The 23961-nt window shown below is 38.6% G+C and overlaps 1 protein-coding gene across 1 annotated transcript in view; it reads left to right on the top strand.

The window, feature by feature from the left end:
* Positions 1-8744: 8744 nt before the first annotated feature.
* Positions 8745-23961, top strand: part of esamb (endothelial cell adhesion molecule b) — a 44016-nt gene continuing 28799 nt past the window's right edge. Inside the window, exon 1 of the mRNA XM_067507375.1 lies at positions 8745-9199. Coding sequence (XP_067363476.1) covers positions 9145-9199 — 55 coding nt within the window. The 5' untranslated portion in view covers positions 8745-9144. The remainder of the gene's footprint in view (positions 9200-23961) is intronic.

The raw sequence follows: 23961 nt of genomic DNA, 5'->3' as shown, positions 1-23961 counted from the left end.
TCCAAACAGCCTCTGATATCGTTCACTAGCCCGACTGTCACCGAGCTGCATGTCCCCTGCTCCACAATATGAGCCAGACAGTGAGACTCGTACATTTTTAATGGAAATGTAGGAAGGAAGCCGGCAATGTCCGAAGTAAACTAATAGCCGTGATTTCACAGAGAGAATTCTACAAACCCATGTCACCTACAAACAGAAATGTTTCCAGCTCATCATCATTTATAAGAAAAAAAGGTTTTATAACAGTAAATCAAACAACATTTCTAAGGACTCAATGACAAGATGCACATCAAGTTTTTTTTTTTTTTTCTGGTTATCACTGAGGACAAAAACAATTCTTTCATTTTGTTTGGCATTTATGCATATTTTCTGTCCGTTTCCATGTCTTCCGATGGCTGAAAACTACCTGAATTCTCCTGTGTGAATTTTTCTTTCTTGTGTTTTAATGTGAGAAGGTGTCAAAGTTTTGATATGCAACGTGAATTGAAACTGTCACTTCTATTTTGTGAAGGTCTCTGCTGTATTCACCACAGGACATGATTTATTGAAGAGGTCGCTTGGAGTAAGCGCGGTCTGCAGTGTGTTTGCAGAGATTTAGTGTAGGTGGACTTTATGTCCCATCCAAATGTCAACCTTGGTAATCTTTCACCTCTTTCTCAAGCTATAATTATTACCCATGTACAGGATTTTTCAAATGCAATGGCAGAAAAGCCTTTCTTACCATTTAAATCTAAACTAGGACAAGGCTTCTTCACAACATAAGGCAGCAAAACAAAAGAAAGAAAAGAGACAACAAGATACAAAGACAAGACATGCTGCCAAAAGTTGATTTGGAAAGAGAAATAAAATGTACGAGTTTGACACAGCATAATAGAATATGTCAACGCCACCTACAAAGTTAATTTTGCATGAATTCAGAAAGCATTTCTCTTGCATTTCATCAACTTTGGGTTTTAAGGTGAACGTAAAATGTTTTAGAAGCATTTATTAGACTTTGAGTTTTACATTTAATGGCCTTCAAAACACATTCTCTGCTCTGTATGAGCACCAGAGACTGAACATGTTCTGTACCGAAGCTGCCTGTACACAAAGAGAAATGTTTCAAACCAGCACTCTTACATCAGATGGAAACTGTGAATTGTACAGCACACTGTGCCTTTATGTAATGGTGCCAAAATTCGACCTGATACACTTTTTAGCCCTGTTAGCAGCATGTTGCAGATTGAAATATCTCCACAACTATTGCACTGACAGACATGAAGTGTACAGAATTTGATGATTGTCTGATTCTCCATCCCACACAACGTGACAGTTAATGGGCAACTTCACCAATTTTAGACATGGTTTCTTTGGCTAGAGTTTACGGTGTTAATGTACATTAATGCTTTTAACCTTCACCCTGACTTACCCACATCAAAATATTTCTCTCCTGGTTAAAACAAACTCCTCCAGATGACATCACCCAGAGGATTTTATTTATCATTAGCAGTTCAGAAGATATTATGAGCTAGGGGAGCTGAGGAAAAGCAGGTTGACAAACTAGATACTGTAAGCAACAAGATAACATAATCTAAACTGAAGATTCCTCCAAGCAATGTAATCTGGAGGCATTTCTTTTTTTTTTTTTTTTGCTAGAAGTTGAGAGATATTTTAATATAGGAAGGTCAGAGGGAAGTTTAATGGTGTTTATTTGCTACTCAAACTAGAAGCCAGGTATCCTTTAAGGTTTTCCCTTATCCCGTGAAATTTCAACATACATAGACTTTTAATGCGGCACCATCATCAGGTCAAAGTTTGAACAATTGTAAGTAAATTGCCTGCTTGACAATTCCATCAGTTTCAGCTGCACTTTCTGCTAAATAGCACACTGTAGAACATTTATATGAAGTGAAGAACATGGTGAACACTATACCTGCTAAAATACCAGCTTGTAGCATTGTGTGAGCGCATCAGCATGCTGACTTTGACATTTAGCTCAAAGCACCACGGCGTCTACATAGACCCTCAACGTTCCAAGTACAGCTGTAGAGCGTTAGCTGTTTGTAATGTTGCACGGTACAGATTTCTGGCACAATTTCACAAACTTCAAAAGTCGGAAAAGGTCAAACCGTACCAGAACCACTTGGTGTAATACAAAGAACAACGTTGTTGGCCTACATTAGTGGAAAGTGGTTAAGTACATTTATTCAGAAACCGTACTGAAGTATGTTCCTATGTTGAGGGCTCTGTACTTCAAACATTTTATGCTGTTAAATACCTTTGTTCAAAAAAGATGAAATGTCTTACTTTTTTGTTTATAATACATAAAGCATTGTGAAAAATGAAGCCAGTGACTGGTGACCTATATAGTATGTTAGATATCTATGTCCTCTGAATGTCTGACATGGTTTCATTTAAAGAACTGTTCCAGGTCCAAAGAGATAAAACCACATAAAATCATATATCAAAATGTCACATTCCAGGTATATTTTACCTATATAATAAAGTGCTGTTGGTTTTAACTCTGCTTGCTTGTTAAGGAAGTCACCATGCAACACATGTAGCTTAAAATGACAAATATTACAGAATATTTCATCAGGTATTTACCTCAGTACATAAAATAATAACAACAATTTTATTACACAACTAGTCATGTAGCAGATGCTTTTATGCAAAGGGACTTACAATGAAGAACAAGCACCAGGGGCAACCTGGAGTTCAATGTCTTATTCAAGTACACTTAGACATGTAAACAGGAGTGACCTTGGGGTTCGTGGATGACTGCTCTATTAACTGAGCCTCAGCTGCTCCCCATTACACAAGACCTGTCCAGTTTCAATAGTATCAACAATGTCCTCATCAGCCAACAAAACTTTCCTTCAGATGTGGTAAGTAACCGAAAACATTTACTCAAGTAATGTACAAATTTGAGGTACTTGTGATCCCATTTTACACATGTTACTTTTACACATACTACAACATAATTTAGAGGTAAATATTGAAATATTTACTCAACTAGATTTTTTTTTTTCAGTTTCACAATTCTACTTCTAGATTATAAAACATAATCAACAATTAAAGTATCTTATTATGAAATAATCATTAGGCATAAGTGATTATTTCATAATAATCATAAAAATCAGCTCTACCTTTATCTGACATTTCTGTTCCACACTAAGCTTTTACAGCAACAGAGATCTTTGGCTCTTATAATAGAAATGTTCTTTGCCACATTTGTCACTTTTATCAATTTGGCAAACAAATCTGGACCAGGCTTGTAGGCTTTTGTATTTTTGTATGTCAGTTTTATGTCCTCACATGGTTAATTTACTGTTCATCTTCTGCAGGAACGATGAGCTTCACACAGGTTGATACAGTCAGAGACAGGAAGTCAGAAAGGATTGAAAGACAAATTAAAGGTCTTTACATGGGGCTTGGTTAGCGTTAAGGAAAATATCTAATAACTGCAGCTTTTACCCTTAACAAGCCGCTGAAAAATAACTGACTAACAGGGAAATATAGTACATATTGCAACCAATTGCACTTAAAATTACATCATCAGTTTAAATTAACATCATTAGTTCATTATTTGAACACTTGAATACCCCTCGTCTTAACCAGGAGCCTCCTCTGGAACCATACATTAGTGACTCAGTGGTGAAATGTGTCAATCAACTATTAAGAGCTTTGATCCCTTGATGTGACCTTTTCTAAGAGAGCACTGCTTGTTCTCTCCATGCTCTCACGTGGATTTTCTCTCCTCTGTGACCAAAAACGCACAGGTCAGGAGCAAAGACTGAAAACATGCCAGCAGGTACAAGCATGAGTGTGACTGATTGTCTGTCAATTTATATTAGCCCTGCAAGGGACTGCTGACCTGTCCACTGTCTTATCCTGCAGCAAACCAAATGCTACACCCTCCCACTAACTCCTAAGAATAAAACAAGCAGGTAGAGGCGTCAACTGAGGACTTCTCTGGTGCTTCAGGTGAGCACCACTAGGTGGCACAAAAGAATCAGCTAATCCGAATTCTTTGCACTTTGAGCAGAAATCAGCTTCTCTCCCAACTTTGTGAGGGGCAGTCACTCATACAAACATAACACTGTCCGGAAGTTACGAATTTTCCTCATGAAAATATGGACATAAAAGTCATGTTTTAATAAGAAATACAGTACTTCAAGTTAGACGAACATTCACTCAAAGGAGGCTAATTACAAAGGAAGAAAATTACTACATAGAAAAACTACTTCAAAATCATCCACAAAAATAGTCACATACACAAGCAACACTATTGCATAACATAGATACCTATTAATTATATTTATTAGCCAAAAAGATCACACGAGACCAAAAAGACAGATAAAAATTGCAACACAAAATTTAAAAATTACCTAAGGGACAAAAGGGAAAAACAACAACAAAATAAACACAAAATGACTAGTAAGCACCAGACAACCTTATTTTTGTAGTATACAAATATATATATATTTGTATACTACAAAAATAATATAATAATAATATAAAAATATAAAAATAATATATAAATAAAATATAAAAATAATATAATAATAATATAATAATAATAATAATAATATATATATATATATATATATATATATATATATATATATATATATATATATATATATATATATATATATATATATATATATATATATATTACATTCAACTTTATTTATATAGTGCCAATTTACAACAAAGTATCTCAGGGCACTTTACATAATAAAGTCCAGACTACACAAGTATGTAGAGGCAACCCAACAATTCCCCCTGGAGCAAGTCATAGGCAACACCTGCAGGAAGGGACAGAGAGAGAGAGAGACAGAGGGGGAGAAGCAAAACTACGGGAGAGAGGAGACACAAAATTAATAGCATGCAGTGGTTACAAATAAATGTATAGAGAGAAAGAGGAGAGGAGCTCATTGCACTTGCGGGAGACCCCCAACACTCCAAACCTGTGGCATCTTAAGTAGGAGCAGGTTGACTGAGCAGTTTTAACTATTCAGTTTATCAAAGACAAAAGGTTTTAAACCTAGTCTTAAAAGTAGATAGGGTGTCTGCTTCCCGAATCTGGATTGGAAGCTGGTTCCAAAGAAGAGGAGCTTGATGGCTAAAGGCTCTGCCTCCCATTCTACTTTTGCAAACTCTGGGAACGACAAGTAAATAGTAATTTTAGCAATGTTCCATAGGTGGAAGAAGAATCGTTGACTAGATAATCAACTTGTACAGGAGTAAGATGGCTACTCACCATAGTATTAGTGGTAAAAAAGATGAAGAAATAATTTCTTTACATTTTTTGACAGCATTTTCACATAAACATCTCCTGTAGTGGAATTTTTTACTAACTGCTGTATAGTCCATTATTGTAAATTCAAATGCTGAATGGTCTGCACTTATATAGCGCTTTTCTACCTATTGGCCCTCAAAGTGCTTTACACTGCTTCTTCTACTTCTACTCACAATCACACATGCACTCATACACTGATGGGGCAGCTGCTATGCAGCTGGCCAACACTCACCAGGAGCAACTAAGTTGGGGTTCAGTGTCAAGGACAGTTTGACATGTGACTGGAGGAGGTGGGGATTGAACCAACAACTGTGAGATTGGTGGATAAGCACTGTACCTTCCTGCATCACAGTCACCCAAATGTTATCAGAAAATGATCAGACAGAAAAGAATTATGAGGAAATACTATTAAATTATCAGTTTCAATTCCATATGTAAGGACAAGGTCTAACGTGTGACTAAAACATTTACATTTTAGGAAAAACTAATTGAATCTAATACTGAATTAAATGCAGTGTTGAGACAGTTACTGTCAGCATCTACATGAATGTTAAAGTCAGCCACTATAATGACTTTATCTGTACTAAGCACTAAATCAGATGGAAAATCAGAAAATTCTATCAAAAACTTGGGAATAAGGGACTGGAGGACGGTACACGATAACAAATAATAGCAGTTTGTGAGTTTTCCAGTTTGGGTGTGAAAGGCTAAGAGTAAGGCTTTCAAATGAGTTATAGCTATGTTTAGGTCTATATACTGTGTGTATATATATTATATATATATATATATATATATATATATATATATATATATATATATATATATATATATATATATATATATATATATATATATATATATATATATATATATATATATATATATATATATATAAATGCCTGCATTGAAGTAAAACATAGTCAAATTCAGCTGAAATTCACAGTCTCAAAAATAGTTTTAACATAAATTAAACAGCATCAGCTTTATGACTTGAGGATTTCCTGCAAGACGGTTGTATTAGAACACAACTCGTAGTACCTAATAAAATGGCAACTGAGTTGGGAATTTAAAAACATTTTACATTTAATTTCCCAAGAGATTTTGTTTTATAAACCCAAAATTTAAAAAACCCATATTCACCTTCAATAATTAAAAACATTAAAATGCAATAGTCTTTATGAGAACAATTAGGCTGTATTTCGGAGACTGTAATATAAGGTGTTAGTGTGCATAGTCTGCTCATCAGACTGAGTCATATTATATGTCCTTCAGGATAAAACTGTACTTACACAGTCAACACTTTATAAGCTATAACCCTATTCTCTGATGAGAACAACATAAATAAATCAGGGGTCTAACCTGCCTGTTGGATAGAAAATCCAACTGAGGCAGATGTGTCCTAATGCGGCTGAACCCAGTGCACACAGAGGTGTAGGCAGCACTCTCAGAAAAAACGTGTAGCCTAATCTAATGTAATGATCCTCAATAACCTATTAAAAATACAACACATCCACCTCCCTGTATTAATATTTCACCTGACAACCCATTTATTGTGAGGCTGAGCCGGGACCTGAGAATTAAATTACAGTGGTAAATCCCAGTGCAGCTCCTGCTCTCATGTAAAAGTCTCCATGGTTTGTTCCTGTGAGACTTTGACTTTGGTGTCTTTGGGATTTATCAGATAAAATACCATTACGTTTACATACCTTTCTTATTCGCAGACTTATTTTTGTACTTTGTTCACTCTCTGACTTTAGAGTATCAGGTTATTCATTTTCAGAGCTGCTCTGAATCCCAGACAGAAAGGTAAATAGGAAAAGCAAAGTCCTCGGTTTCTCTGATTCTCTGCTACATTCTAAGAAGTTAATTATAACTGCTCCAGTCATTGCTTTTATATTAACGCTTTGTATCCTGCATGTATGTATATCACAAGTCACTTGTGAGAATTATCAACTAGCTCGACAGTTAAGTTAAACTAAACCATTTTTTAGTTCATAGTTTTGGTTTTGTGGCTTGTTCAGCTCCGAACAGCAGCAACAACAGCAGCGCATGAACATTTTACGAGCTGAAGAACCAAATATTTCCCCCCAGGAATTTAGAGTAAAAACAGAGCAAAAGTGAGTACCAGATTCACATTTGTCAGATAGACACAAACCCAACATCAAATGTACATGTGTGTGGAATGTAGAGTGGCTTCAGAAGGTAATTAGGCTAATGATGCTTTCTTCACTTTCTTGTGGTGTAGATTTTTTTTAAATTACTAGATCTGGCATTTGGCTGCACTGCGGCAGAGGGTTACTGTCATGACACCTTGCAGAATAGGAGGTTTAGACAGTGGATACGTGGATGGAGGTTGGCATGAGGTCTGGATGTCTTGAATTTCACTTAAGTATCTATTGATCGATTTTTTTTTCTGATAAAACACTAAATATCCTACAATATACATACAGTCACAGTTCTATCTCTGAAAAACTGAAAATCAGTATTCAGACCCGTTGCTGTGGCAAAATGCCACTGTTGCACTCCAGATTGTGGTCAGGTGCACCCTGTTTGCTTCACTTCTCCTTGAGATGTGTACAGAACTTGAATGTAGTCGTCCTGTGGTAAATTAAACCTATTGGACATATATACACACCTGCCTATGTAAATTTCCACAAGCCACATGTCAAGAAATATAGAAAGACATAAAGAGCAAAGTGCTTTCTGCAGGTCTCTGCAACAAATTCTTGTAATGAAATTTGCACTGGATCATATAAAACATTTAAAATAGCTTTGAGTGTTCCCGGGAGAACAGTGAGCACCAGGCACCGCCCGTACACTAAAACAGGATGGTGGCTTCAAACTATGAGGTGCACTGGTCAGAAATGAGGGAAGGATGAATGCAGCCAAAGGTCCTCGAAGAACACCTGCGTCAGGCAGATGGGACCTGAAAGCATCTGGCCAAGACAATAGTGGAGTCAGGACAAGTCAGGTCTCCCACTGTCCACTGTCTAAGAGGCCTGGCAGGTGTAAGTCCAATACTTTCTGACAGAGCTTAAGAGAATCTGCCAGGATGAAATGGATAAACTGCTGCTAAAAGACTTGTGATTACTGCCAAAGGGGTCAATACTGAGTGAAGGCTTTGAATGAGCAATGTGCAAATGACATAATGCAATTTTTGATTTATAATGTAGTCTAACAAATACTGTAAATACAAACGTACACAGGGGAATGTAGCTAGAATTAATGGAACTGAAAACCCACTACATGTCACACAAAAGCACATATTAATACAATCAGTAAATGAATAAAAAACAGTGATAGCAGTCCACATTGCGTGCTTACAAACAGGACTCTGACTGCAGGAGAAAGGCACAATATCTCTTTGATGAAACATCTGCTGCGTTGAGTGACAAGCTGCAGTTTTGCTTTGGTTACCAGGGGGCAGCACCGAGCAGCGCAGGCAGGTGAGTGCGCGCCTGCACTTTACGCTTCACAACTACAGTGTGAGGATGCTGACGGAGCGACGCGCACTCATCTACACACGGTCAGTACAACTAAATCAGACTTGATTCAACACCAGCAACCAACGAACCAGAAAGTACTTGCTGGTTGGTTTGACCTTCCTCCCGCTTGAAAAAAAAAAAAAAAATTACATTAAAAAAAGACAAGCGGAGCCTTCGGCGCTCGCTGCGCTGCATGCGCTGCCTGCCGCTGTGTGGAGACGGCATGGGACAAGGACGCTTTCTATCGTTTCAGGTTTTTGGAGGGGACACTTGAATTGCTACGTGAAGACAATTAAGGAGCAGCGGTGGGTGTGAAGGAAGGCTTTGCTGTCAACTTTAGAGAAGCGCCTTTCTGCCGGTGGATGTTGCGCCATGGAGATAAAGACCAGAGTTCGTGGAATGCTGATGTTACTGTGGATTTTTCAAGGTAAGCTAATTAATGCACTGACAGTGATTAAGCCGCACGAGGAAAGTGAGACCAGCAGCAGTTTGTTAGCTTCACAGCAGGTGATAAAGCATATTTTGAAGAAATACCGAAAGTTAACCATCAGTCTCCTTCTTGGGAATCTTTTAGAAAGTCAAACAACAACAACGACAAGTTTTCCCCACATATTTCTCACGGAGCATTGTTGTTAGGAATTTACTGTGACAAATGAAGACACTCCAGTATAATTCGGACCAAAGAGCCTATTGTACCTGTGTGACCTCTCAGATGAGGCTGCATTAACACCACATTTGGATCCACTTTGCTCTAAGTCCTGAGAGAGTAAATGGATGTGAGTTCAAAATGCATTACTCACATCCATTCCCACAAGACTTATTGGCACTTATGAGAAGCTGCAGCATCAGCCTGCTCAAATGCTACAGTTGTGTCCTGAACAATCTGAAGAGCCTCCCGACTCCCTCCTCCAGGAACATTTTGATTTCAGATGCAGGAACAAGCAGGCTGACAATTCATGAAATATGTAATTTTTATTGCTTTGAATTCCATTGAGGATGTAGCTGCTTCTGTGTGTGTGTGTGTGTGTGTGTGTGTGTGTGTGTGTGTGTGTGTGTGTGTGTTTTTTTAACCAGAGGTCCCCTTTTAAAACACACACAGCCGAGTACTCTTCATCTTAAGAGGGCATAATGTTGCTGCATGGTTGAATGCTCTGAAATGAATTTCAAGGAAGTCAAATGTTGTTGCTTTTTTTTTTTTTTTTTTGGTTTCTTTTGATGGTTATTGTCCCTTGTGAGGTTAAAAATAACATAAAAAGCACAAGTGTACCTGAAAGAGCAGGATGTCATTTTTAAAAAAACTATTCTGGACAAGAAGTCCCAGCCATTACATGTAGGAACATAATGGTTATTCAAGTTCAAAGCCCTCCACCCAGCATTGGCTTTGCACTGGTGTGGGTTGTATTTATGCAGTTAGCAGTGAATGCATGATTAAACTGATTAGATTTAAAAAAAAAAAATACATTGGCAGAATAACTCATAGTATTTAGTTAAACAGTACGAGAATATAAAACAGTTTTTGTCATATTAATCAGCTAATTATGAGTTTGGACTGTAAATCTTTTATCTGGAGCCAAAGCTGAGGGCCGTTTTCCAGCTGGATGCTAATACTTTACATAATCCCAAAATATTGACAAGATTCGTTAAATCATTAATGTTCCTCTTTCTTATCAACATATTGTACATCATTCAAGCTCTACTGCAAAAAAGCCCTTCGGGCTCTTGTTGCTGTCAACTGTACTGCTGCATCATTTCTTACCAGATGCTGGCTTTCCTCCAGTGTGGAGATCAGAGATTGTTACAGCTCATGTCTGTTATGTCAGGATTTGTTTGGTTCAAAGTCAGGTTTCACTAGGAGTACCTTTGGATAACACAAAAACAAAAAAAGGGAGGTGGGGGCGATTGTATCTAGCTTCATCTTTCATTTGATTTAATTACTTGGAAAGGGTATTTCATTCTTCACCATACAGAGGACACCTGACTTAAGATGTGGGGAAGCCCTGTGGTGTGGCACTACATGTGCTGTCCTTTCTGTTTTACATTTCTCACAGTGGCTAACTGTCCATCCATGCCTTCAGATTTAATGAATCAAGAAACTGCCGACCAAATTCGGGTAGTGGCCATCTTTCCTGCACAATTTTGAAACGAGGAAACCTGTACCGTGGCTAATTGGTTACTTTTTTTTTTTTACCTTTTGGCTTATGCCGTGACTTCAGAGCAACATTGTCCGCATGTTGATTTGTCAAAGTTTTTTTTTTTTTTTACGCTGGATGACCTTCCTGACGCAACCCTCCCCAATTTCTACCGGGCTTGGACCGGCACTGCACAGCTGGGGATGGAAATGGGCTGTTGTGGGTTCAGCGTCTTGCCAAGAGACACTTTGAATATAGCCGGGACCGGGGATCGGACCACTGACCAAATGGTCAATGGACGACTGCCTTACCAACTGAGCTAAACGCTACAATAAATCTGTTATTGCTCAGCTGCCTCCAAGGATCCTCTGATTTCTGCTGTTTTGTAACCATTAGCGGCAATAAATCTTCTCTAGTTCTACTATACAGCATACCCATGATGTAATACGTGGCTCAAATTTAGCCTGCGAACACTGACTTGGTCATTTAGCTTCCAGCTGTTTGACTATTGAGCCAGACTCAAAAATGTAAAAAATTTCACTGGGCCAGCTATTAAAATGTGGTCATGTTCTCAGCTGATTGTGTTCAGTGATGGCTGGTTTATAATGAGTCCGGAGTCACTTGACTCTAATGTAGGCTGGTGTTTGTGAGCCATATATATCCCTGTGTCCCTTTCCACAGAATAAGTCACAGAGCTTAGGGTAATTCTGATTTTGTATCGCATGATTATCTAAACATAAATTAAACGGTCGTGGTCCAGTGTTAGAACCAGCAGTGTTTCACGCCGACTGCTGCATTAGTATGAACCATAGAGTAAAGCTTTTCTGGGGCTGGTCTGAGTGGTAATAAAGAGATATTTGGTTGATATCTGAAAGTACCAATCAGAAAACTAAAGTATTTGTGTAACATTGAGGTTAATAAATTAGCTTTAGCCGGATTTTGAACCCCATCTTGAATTGAATTAAAATCTCAGTCGTCCTCGTCATTAGAAGCAAAGAAAATCCACAGTTTGGTTGTAACTTTTGATACGGAGTTGTCAAAGACACCAAGTCAAGTCTAGACAGAGTTTGTCTTTTCTCATTTCCCTGAATCAGAACAAGGCTGTAAGATCTGACTGGCCAGTCGACTACACTGTTTATTGGTTATGAAGTGTTTATAGTTAGATTCTAGCATGATTTAACATGATTAAAAGTTACTTTAAATTTTAAAATTAATTGTTGAAATGTATTAATAAAATTTGTTGATACCAATGGCCCTTTTCACACATAGACGGGGGCATATTGCCCTTATGATGACCCTTCTTGAAGGCTGCTTTTTTTATTCGCCCCAAACTTTGCCAGGCCAGCAGAAATCTGCTCCATGGTTTTTACACAGCTGCCAGGTTTTAAAGGCATTACATTTAATATGACAGTCAGTATAACGCATGTTATAAATACTGTGCATATTTGTATCGCTTTCAAAGTGATAAAGAACAGAGTATCAATTAGCTTTTGCTAGTTTTGCACATGAAATAATTCAGACTTCATCAGTTTTCATCAAAGTTGTTGGTCTGCAGCATTAAGCTCAGCCTGAGGCAGAAGTTAGAGTAAGGTTGGGGTCAGGTTTGGCCTCAACACTAATTTAGCAAGTCTTCCAAAAAGTAGCTGACCACCTTCTTCAGCCACCTTCAGGCAAGCAGTTTGCAAGCTCCAAGTCGGTTTATTGTATTTTTTGTTTAATTTTGTTTTAAACTGAACATCTTTGCGATGTGGAGTGGTTTCAATATCAGTATATCTACGGATTGTCAGGTTGGTACTACTGCTGGTACTACTACTGCTAGTACTACTACTACATGCATAGCACAAGTATAAAGTGATGAAATACAGGCTGTATAGCAACAACGTAAGGCTACTTAAATCAAAAACATATTTAATCAGATCTAATCAGAGCAAATATTACCTGTTTGCACATGCAGCTGTCTGCAGTGGAAAAAGACAAACCAACAAAATCATGTGCTGTGAGTCAGCCTGGGAAAGAGAGTTTGTCCCTTAGTCCTGCTGACAGACACATACACCGACGGCTTTTCTGATGACAGAGAATCTGAACACAGGCCACACTGCTCATGTCTGGCTTATAGTGAGAATTCCCAGTAAGTACATGTTGTGTCTGTCTGGCTCTGTGTTATTTTGACAGCATGGCACCGCAACAAACAGCGCTGTCCATAGTTCTAAAACCACAGCTGATCTAAACGGAGAGGGGCAAAACCCCAACTGAGACCCTATGTGTCAACAATCCTGCTACTACTACTACTACTACTACTACTACTACTACGTCTACTTCTACTTTTAAAACCCGCCTTTTTTGATTTAAGGTAGAGATTTTGAGCCACTTGGAGTTTAGTCGTTAGGCCTTTCCCCAAGACTCTGGGGTACCACTTTGTGGTATGAGTACTACTATTTCTCCAGAGTTTTCCAAAACCTAAAGATATTCAATTTGGATTGATTAATCTGAAGCGAAGAAAATTTGGATTTTTGGCTCAGCTTTTTCTTAACAGATAGCTGAAATGGCTAATTAGCTCAATTAGTAACACTTATTTTTCATTCAAACCAACTAATCGACTAAGCAACTAATCCATTCTGTTGTAATCACCTATAGACGTCCATCCCTGACTATAACCACGTAGTGCCAGTGTGATGTGAGGAAATAACGGCTATAATAAAAGCTGCCAATATTGTTGAACAGAACCGCTTAGATAACATCCTTTAGTTTTGTCTCCTCCTGCATGTTAATAAAATGAAAATTATTAAAAGTCTTTGTTGTTACCAATCTGCTGCTGCATCTTCTAAATCTCTTTATTGAGCTGAATTCATCCTCACTGCCACTAGTTTCACATTCGAAAGCATTTGTTAGTGTGACACATAGCATGGGTTGAGAGAGCCTAATTTACCGAAGTCCACTGTGCCTACCATGGACTGACTGAGGACCCCCGTAGAGGCTGCAGACACTGATTGGAGGCAGAATAAGCCTAAAGAGCTAAAGCCATGTAAAACTAGGTCAAATTAATTGGCTCACGCTCTCTATACACAATAAAGAGGACAGTGGTGCTCACATTTCTGTGTTCCTACACACAACAGTTGCTGCGTGTTCGACTTCAGACAACATCAGGTTGATTTTCTCTGTGACAGTTACAGTAGTGGAAGTTGACAGTTGTTGATTGGAGCTCTGCATGCCGGCTCATTGAGCTAATGTGACTTTGAGGCAGGTGATCAAAACAATCTGATTGTGCTGATGGATGTGGTAGCATGTTAACAATGACAAGGTACAGATTATTTGTGTTTTCAAATTGGATGGAATTGGGCACAGGCAAATTATAGTGACCCTCTTGGTTTGAGTAAAAGGGCAAAGGAAGGTCATTTTGTGTCTCTTTGTGGTAATTTTGTGTGTCTTTGAGAATGTTCCCTGAAACGTCTGAATTTGTGAAGACTTGGGGCTGTCGGCTACTGTTGATATTAGCAGGGTTTGGCCTGTTTTCACTGAGCTCTGTGACATGCAAACAAGAAACAATAAGTGTCACTTAATTCAAAGACTCTGGCTGATACATACTTGCTTATAGATCTTAGTGATTGATTAATTATACCTTGCAGAATTACTGTATACAGCTGAAAAATACTGGAAAATTGTGATATAAATTTCAATATTTTTCAATATATTGAACATTTAAATGCATAGGCTTAATCTAATGACAGTAAAAAACGAGACAGTATAGTGCATATGACCATTGCACTGGCAGTTGTTTCCTATGGTGTGTAATCATTTTATTATATTTGAGCTGCGTACAATTCAACGGATGCACATTAAATGAACAGTCCACATTGCCCCCACATCAGAAAGAGAAATATGGCACACAATGTAAACCATTATGCTCTAACTAATCAGCATTTTGCTTACCGGATGGCTCGCTTTGATGTTAGCGAAGCTGAGTGCATTAGTGATTTGCCATCCACAGCATACTTTAACAGCCCAATAGCCTTCATCATGTTGCTGCTCAGTCAGGAATGATGGAGTCATGTTAGCAATAACTTACTAAAGAAAATGGTCATTTATAGTATAGAAGAAGAGGCAAGGTGTGTAAACATCACCAGCACATGTCTCTCACCTGAGATGTGAAAAACTGTTTTTATTCATGTTTTCATTTGGAATGACCGGAGATTAAACTCCATAATGGAGCAGGGAAGTTAACAACTTTGTCAATAACCCAGCTAACCAGTGAAGTGGGATAAAAGTGAGATTTCAATACGCACACACATACAATTTGAAACCATGCAGCACTCGTAGTTGAGGTAGTGCTCATCCATGTGTTAAACCACATCTGCATCAGCACTGAAACTGAACTTATTAAGATTTGCCTCAATGTAACCTATCGACATTAAATATGTTTCTTTGTTGTTAGTATTACGAAATAAAATATGTCTCCAGTAACATTTTTTCAGACAAAGTGGGCTCCACATGATTCGATTCCAATAAGGTGCAGATTTTAAATTTGGGAGAGAAGGGACTCTGGATTAGTACTTAGTTCGTATTAAGAAACAAGAAGTGTTATCATTCAATAGTGTATGAAGTATCGAAGCCATGGTCAAAAAGGAAAATATATAAGATACTGGTTCCACTGGGCTACAAATAGTTAGTTATTAAGAATGCGGGTTGTGCTGACATGTTTGCATACACGTAGTAATGTGGGCATACACGAGCCTATAAATAAAACAAACATGGTGAAAGACTGATCCATAGACACGATGTGAGTCCATAATGTTGACAAGGGGGGATTCAGGCCGTATGATAAAAAAAAAAAAAAAGGGCCACAGAAACTGTTATAACGAAAACAATTAATTCATATTCTACTTTTTAGTGGCTGCTGTCAATAGGACATCGAAGAAAAATTGCTTGTCGATCTGGGAACCGCTTCTACATTTGTTGCAAAACCCCAGAGGAAGAATTCTCCAATCTGATCAGAGAGGAATATGTTTCCGCAGCAGTTAAAGATAACAAATGCCGATGATGGTTACTGATACTGTGTGACATTTAAAACGGCTGAAATACTTTAGGCTTCTCTTGTAAAATGCAACACTCTCAGCAGGGTGTAGGAATAATGGTCTGGTACATGTGCTGAAACTACAGAGATATTTAAAAAAGACAGCATCAGTTCATAGGCACAGATTTTACAAGACACTATAGTTTAAGACTGTTTTTTTTTTCCAACATATCCCCTTGTTTGGTGTTTTCATGGTGACAGTTTAAACAGCTATCAAACACATTGGTTTATAATTTTAGATCTAGTGATGTGGTGCTGAAGAAAATAATATTAGTAAAATTATTCTAATATTAATTTTATGTAGAAGCATTTTTTTTTCTTGCCACTGTCGCAGCTAAAGGAGCATCCTATTTTTGGGTTGTCCGTTTATTAGAGATATGAATTGAGAGCATGTTCTGAATTGTTTAATCCATTTGAGGGAATCGTATGCCTCTCGGGTTATCAATTTCTTTTATCAACATGTTTTTCTGACATTTGAAAAAACTTCTCTGTGTCTATGTTGCTGGGAACTTGCAACAACCACTCGTTGCAAAGAATAGGTGTGTTCAGCATTAAGAAATACTAAAAGCTAAAGTTGATGCTAAACACTCAACAAATGTGGCACAGACTTGGCCTCAAGAATGAACTGATTAGATTTTGGTGGTCATAGGTTAAAGTCACTGCATCCTCAGGTCCTATTCCTGTGAACAGGATATCCCCAGGAAAACCTGAACCGTATTTATTCCTATACGACCATTCTGATGCCTGATCACAACCAGGACAGGGGGCATGCAATGGCCCTGCCAGTGCTTTGCAGTACTTTGGGGGGGGACTGTATATTTTATCCATCTGGGCAGATTCATGTATACTCCAGAGGCACATAACAGTGATCTGGTCTCTTTGTAGCTTCTACTTTATGTAGCAGTGCAAAGATAACTTGTGTAGTCACATAATAACAAGAAAGAGAGACCCTCTCAGCATTAATCATCAGTAAACCTAAAGCTAGTTTCACTGTGGCCACAACGTTCTTCAGGGAGTCCGAATTTTACCTAATTTAATCCCACTGCTCACTAACACGTACGGATATCATTTTGTGCCTGAGGTTTTTATTAAAGAGCAAGTCTGTTTGTTTAGTTTGTTAAATCCATCGTTAAACCTGCCTGCAAATGCAGGTTGTAGCAGATTGTAGTTAAAAATAAATCACAAGTGCATAGATTCATTGTGAAGCACAGAGTGAAAGCTGCTGGTGTGGCAACAGGCATGCACCTGTTTTCCATCTTCATTAGTGAAATGATGTGAGCACCTGAGAAAAGAGAATGTCAGAACACGTAAGTCCACCTCAGTCTTCCCACTTGGCCATTTTACATCCTGACTTTATGCTTCAGTCTTACGTCAGATACAGTAGCTTCACAGCATTCGAATCACAGGCAGGAAAAAGCATCTAAATGAGGTGCGTTATATTTGTACTAGCCACTGGTTTCCCTGCTGATCCCAGACCATAAATGATGCATCTTTGAGCAGTGTGTCACACTCCAGGCGTAGGCGAGGGTCGTGATGATTTAGGCCAGGTGCACCCTGAGAAAATGGCGCACTGTAATGAGGTACATTCCCTTTTTAAATGAGACCTTTGCTCTGAGAAGAAACCAGTGTGTGAACTTCAGAGACCAAACATACATGGACACACACACACACATGCACAAGGCAGGTCTGCTAACTATCATCTGCAGCCACATTTGATGTACCAAGAGCTATACTGTATGCTGCAGTTTAAGACAAAGAAATCCTAGTAGTGCTGCTGTCTGTGACTCGGGGAAGCTGTGTTAACCTGCTGAAATTAATTTTCATCCTATTTCTGCAAATTCATCACAATTACTCAGTTTCTGGAACTAAAACAAATCAGCATCAAAACTATTTTTTTTTTTAAGAGGTTGTCATCCAAAGATAGAGGCTCCTCTATAAAAAAAAATAAAAAATATGACTAGAAAAGTATTTTGTCAGCATTTTAAAATGTTTGCTTTAATCCAGAGAGTAAGATTGATTTGCAGGAGTAAAAGGCGTAAAAACTGCTGGTCTGTAGAGAAAGAAAAAAGCCCCTTTATTCTTTTGACTTTGTAGTGCAGGTAGTAAATGGGCTTTCTGGAGGCAGCAGATGATGAGTTTTGCAGTAAGATGCAAGAAGATTACAATCTTCTGGCTGTAATAGTAAAGCATTATTTTCATCTGAAGTTCAGGGTTGGCTGGGTTTTCTGCTCTGCTGTAGTAGTGATTGGTTAGTTTGAAAATGGTAGATGAAAGCCCTGTGAAACAGAACTGGCACTTTTGGAAGCACGACAGTTGTCAGAGCAGAGATGAGGGATCAGTATTCACTGAGAAGTGAGAGCCATGCATCCTGGCTCCTGTTGCTTCACTGTCTTGCCAGATGGAAGGGAGGGTTTTCGTAGCCAGATTAGTGCTGTCATCTGGTTTAAGGTGTAAACGGTCCTCCCTCACAGGCTGCAGGCGTGGTTATGTGAAGCTAAAGCAGGTCCCTCGGGTCAATCCTGCAATGGCGAGGCGCCTCGACCACACAGGTTTTTTTTCCTCCTTATAGACTAAAAAAAAATTCAGACTAGAAAATATTCTGCTTCTGTCCTTCTTTACTGAAACCTTTAGTTTTGAAGGATTTACTGACCGAACAGCATAGTTCAACTGGCATCCTGCAGGTTTAGGACCTGTGATGTGACATTGACCATAGCATCACCTTCATGCTAATATAGTAAAGATAAACTGAAATATTAACATGAGGGCATAAACGTTAATTTCATACCTAAAGGGGCCGTGCACAACGTGGTGGTGTCAGACAGAGCAGAAAGACGATCGACTTGGCCAAGAGTGTTTTGATTTTGTCTCTCAGATTACTAGTAGGTTAAAGGTGCATACTGTATTTTTGTAGACTGCACTTCCCCTTGTGCTGAACTGCAGGAGGTGATCTTGATGGATCAGGGATCAGCTGCGTCCTGTCAGGCCACTATCCAGAACACAGGGAAATAATAGTCTAATGTCTTGGTAGATATTATCACAGTCCCATGATGGCATCAGATCATTTTGTTTTCTAAATCAGTATCCAAAATAACAATAAGCCCCAAACAGAACAACATTCTTGAGTCCACAAACGAGGCTGCAGAGACAGACTCTTGCAACAAACGGATCTTGAACCTGTCCACCAGCAAAAGGAGAGTGGACCCCCTCCTTTTTCGGATCAGGTCTTGAATAATATTCTCTAGATGAACAAAGACTCCCGTGACATGTAAATGCACATGGACACCAAATCCCTAAATTTGTAAGTGTAAATTATGAAGACTCCCCTACAAAAATGAACACAATGATTCTCAATCAAGATCTAACTTAGTTTGAACCCAGGACATCCTGGCATGGATGGGCTCTGCATAAGCAGAATATGTATTTTTTCAGAAAAAGGAAACTAGACATTTCTTCCAAAGGCATTAAAAAAATACCCTTAAGCATCAGGAAAGGCATCTGAAAGGAGTTTAGCTAAATAGACAAAAGGCTCAGCATCGGAAGGGTTAAGAGTTAAGAATTAAGCTAATTAAGCAGCAGACAGATTGGGAAAAAAGCTCAAGCTGTGAGTTCGGGTTGGACCCTGAACTCGCCACATAATCATTTTGTTCTTTTTGTATGTTTTATTGAAGCCAAGTTTAACTTTTAACTAACAAGTAAATAGACTGAACCAACTTTTGATGTTAGACCAAGTCATTTTATTTTTAGAAGATCTGTCTCATCAACCAGCCTTAATCCTCAAATCACATTGTGGCAAATTATACAATTGTTTCGCGGTTATATTGGACATCTTGAGGGCAATGCTCCAGAGCTTCAGAACCCTCCCTATGTATCTCTGGTCCCCAAGGATACAGAGCTTCTCCTCCTCGGGAGCTGGACAACACATACTGTGTTGCTTCGTCTTAGTGGGATTCTTAGTTCTAGGATAAATCCTGTTTTCACTCATCATCTGCTCAATGTTTTGTTATATTTTCTGTCTTGAACTCCATTATCAATTTCCAAATAGTTTATTCCTTGGTCTGTATATTGTGCCGACTATTTATCACCAGTGTTTTTCTCAGTAGTTATTAGATCAATAAATAATGATTTATCGAAATCAGGTGATTGGTTGTTTATTCCTTTGGCGGCAGTTAATCTATGGTTTTACCAGAGGGATCGTCTCCTACAACTGATGTGTTGCCCTATAACAAGTATAAATTATTGATATGTGTATGTTTGAAGCAGTATTGTGAGGCTCCAGTGATAACTCAATATTGCTACTATTACAAATTTGTAGTTGTTTGTTGAGTATTCGCTCTGCTTTAGCTCTGTTTTTGGTCTCATGAGGCTCGCTAGCTTCTATATGCTCCAGTATGTTCACAAGCTACAATCTAATTCTGTCTGTTGGCTGTTTGTTCTGAGCACTGACAGTTTCTTTGCAGGTTGCATCTTGTGCAGCAAGTTATAGATTGACTTTATAACCCCATTAAAGAATATCGCCAGATGGCCGACAGAATTACCAAAGTTAAATTATGATTCTGTGATTTACTTCATCTGCTCACCACACGTTACAACAAATCCTGCTGAAATGGCCTTTGTTTTGTTTTTTCCATAAATAGCCTCCCTTCGTTTTCCTGGCCTCAAGTGTTTATCGCTGCAGCAGCATCAATTTGGTTTGTCGATCAAATTTTCATTCTGCTTGGTCCCTCTGGTGGTGGGGAGGCAGTTGCCATTAGAATTAAAACCCCGGGGGGTTGGCGCTCAAAACAGAAACAGCCACCAAGGAGAAAATAAGGCCAAACCATATTTTATAATCTCAGTGATCTGTCGAACCCTGGAATAATTGGCTCTTTGGGATGAGTGAGAGTTGAAGCTAGAGAGAAATAACCTTACGATCACTTGAAGTGATACCGCTGTCTATAAGCATTTCCAAATGTCATTATTGTGGCCAGGGAAGGTTAATCGGAAGAGCATCACCTTCGATGATTGGTGGCTGTCATGCAGGAGGTAGAGTGGGTCATCAACTAACCGCAGGATCAGAAGTTTGATCCCTGGCTCCTCTTGTTCTCCCATCCAGGTTTGTTTGGCAGGACACAGAAGCTCAGTTTGCCCCAGGATCTGAAATGGCTGTTATAGCTGTTTTATTGTAGGTTTTTTCTTTTACTCACTGGCAAAAAAAAAAAATTTATTCGACCTGTGAATTCAAAGGAGAAGCATTTAGATCAGTTTAAAAGACATTTTCACTTTGCAACAAATAGCTAATTCTATGTGTTTATTTTGTTTTTACTACTACGGCTTACTTGCCTATAGATCAAGCTTTAGAGCGTTTGAATGAGATTGGTATGAAAAGTACTTTAGTAATCACAGTACTTTCTAAGGAGCAGGTAGGCCTGTGCATGAAGATCTGACACATACAGTAAAAACTATAGTAATTAGTTTACACAGTAGCCTGTGGCAACGCCGTTGTGCACACTCTCAAATAGTGTTTTGAAAAAAGGTAAACAGTTTTTAGCTCAGCTCAAATTAAATTAACATGACATGTATCCAAAAACACAAACTGCTTAGTTAAGCCCTCTCCCAAGATACATATTTTAGGACCTATAGCACAAGGCTTACCTATATAGCTTTTCTTTTTTTTTTTTTTCCAGGAAGGGGATTTGCTCACTTCTATTTCAAGCCCAGAGGCTGGTTAGTCCCCTAAATTGATCTGGTGAACACAGCTGTTTCTGAGACACCTGCTCAGACCTGATAAGCGCAGCAACTGTGGCACCTTTAGTATGCCTCATTTCAGGCGGGAAGTTGAAGTCATGAATGTTCTCTGGTATCACGTCTCCTCCTAACATGCAGAATGTATCCTTAAACTGGTGAGACATAGAGATAAATGGTTCAGGCTAGAGAGCGGCACCCTGCCATGTACAGTAGCTACAATATGACGTACTGCAGGATGCTATTTTCAGGTCTTTTACATGTGATAACACGTCTGGTGCTTGAGAGAAAGGTGTCATCTCGTGGCCTTTTTGCCCATTAGGCCTAAGTTGTGCACTTGTTAAATGAGTGTTTTGTAAAATCATATTGTCACATTGCTTGTTGTGAAGATCTATGACAGTGACTCTCCTTAATACATACAATACAGCATTTTCGGGCTCAGCTCTCAGTAAAATGGGTCATGAGTTTTTCTGATTAATTTTGCCACATAGAAATTCCAAGTAAGTACTAAAGCCTTCAGCCATCCAGGATAAAATCTCCCCTAAACGAAGTTAGATTCCAGTAGCAAGGGACTGACCTTGATGTCCCAAATTGTGGATGTGAGCTCTGACTTTACAGAGTAGTGTACACATTTAAAGCTGAAGTAATTAGTTCAGTAATCATTTAGTGGATCTGCAGCTACTTTGATCCTTTGTTAAAGTAAATATTCAAATAAAAATGTTGCATGGATTTGATGATTGTCTTCATCATGTTGAATTGGATACCTGTGAGTTTTGGACTGTTGCTCAGACAACAACATGCTGTACACGTGATGATAAAAACCAGACTTAGAGATGGAAATGACAAACTTGCAACCGTTAACGGAGCAAAACAACAAAAAAGAAAATTGGCATATTAATGATGAAAGCAGTTGTTAGTGGCAGCTTTTACATGGTTTTACATGTAGATTTGTGGCACCTCAGAATTCACACAGACATGACAAAGCTCTGTGGTTTGGATAGCAGATGGCACAAACTACAAACCTTCGGTACAAAGGGTTTGGATGCTGGAACTCCACCCTCCACCCAGAGGGAAAAGACATCATTAGTGAATTCAAGACACACAATGAGTTGGCTAAACCGCAAAAGCAAAGTCAGGGAATTATTACAGCCGATAACAGAAAAAACTCCTGTTCTTTGGTTTGCATTGGAACTTAAGCTACTGAAACCCTGAGCTTCTCTAGACACTTGTGGTCGCTGCATGTGAAAAGGCAAATGTCTGAGTGAGATGGCACAGACATTACTTACAGACATTACTGCCTTCATCCTGCAAATCCTGTAGTACAAAGTCAATAGACAATACAGCTGCTACCAGGAAAAGACTTTTTCACTGGTGCCACGGCTGAAATAAAGTGAAACTCCTTCTACACTTTATTACTAACCACCATGCCCACAATTACTTGATTGGATATGGCACTAGATGAAACGTTCAAGGGTCAACAAGGTTTGTGTCTGAGTTGGTTCAAAACCAGTAATAATTTGTTTGCCTCAGCTTCTAATTAACACCTTCTTTTAAAAAAAGAAGAACTGTATTGCTCAGTGTTTAAGTAAAGTAACTTATACCCTTAAAAAACTGTGCTCCATTTTCATACTGTAGCAAGTCATAAGCAGTTCGTGATTAATCAGCAATTCAGACTGAAACATTTCCTGGTTTTGTAGCATTTAAAACTGTGTTTCATTATTCATTCTTTCTGACTAATTACCCAAAAGAAGAACAAAATATGGCCAAAGATCCTGCTCCAGCTCCTGTTTTCAGTCAAATCCAGTGGACGAGGTGACCGTTGTGCATTTAGATCTTCTCATCAGTGCTCTTGTATTTCCTCAGTGATTCTAAATGAGAAAATTAGTGTAACTGCTGCAGTTACAGAAATAGAGCTGCAGCATGAAAGCGTGTGCAGCTTCCTCTGCCAAACCAGGGAAGAGGTTTTATTTAAAGTCACCAAACACAGTTAAAGGTCAAGTAAAATATATAAATAACGTTCATCCAGGTAAAGTTGTTCGCCATGTGCAGACTGATCTAACCTTTTGCCATGGTAGTACATCGTTACTCTTTTTTTGTAAGTAAGGAGAAGAGTATGAAAACATATCCAAATCAAGCCTGCATCCATATTTTTGTAAAGAAACTCTTTTTAGTATTAGTTGTGTCAAGCTGTATTTAACCCGATATAATAAATCTCTTAAATATGATGTTTTGCAGATACACCTATCAGAATGTTGTGCTGGGCGGGGTCCA

This window comes from Channa argus, chromosome 6, assembly GCF_033026475.1.
Source record: "Channa argus isolate prfri chromosome 6, Channa argus male v1.0, whole genome shotgun sequence".
In the NCBI taxonomy this organism is placed as follows: Eukaryota; Metazoa; Chordata; class Actinopteri; order Anabantiformes; family Channidae; genus Channa; species Channa argus.
This window is presented reverse-complemented; position numbering and strand designations above follow the sequence as displayed.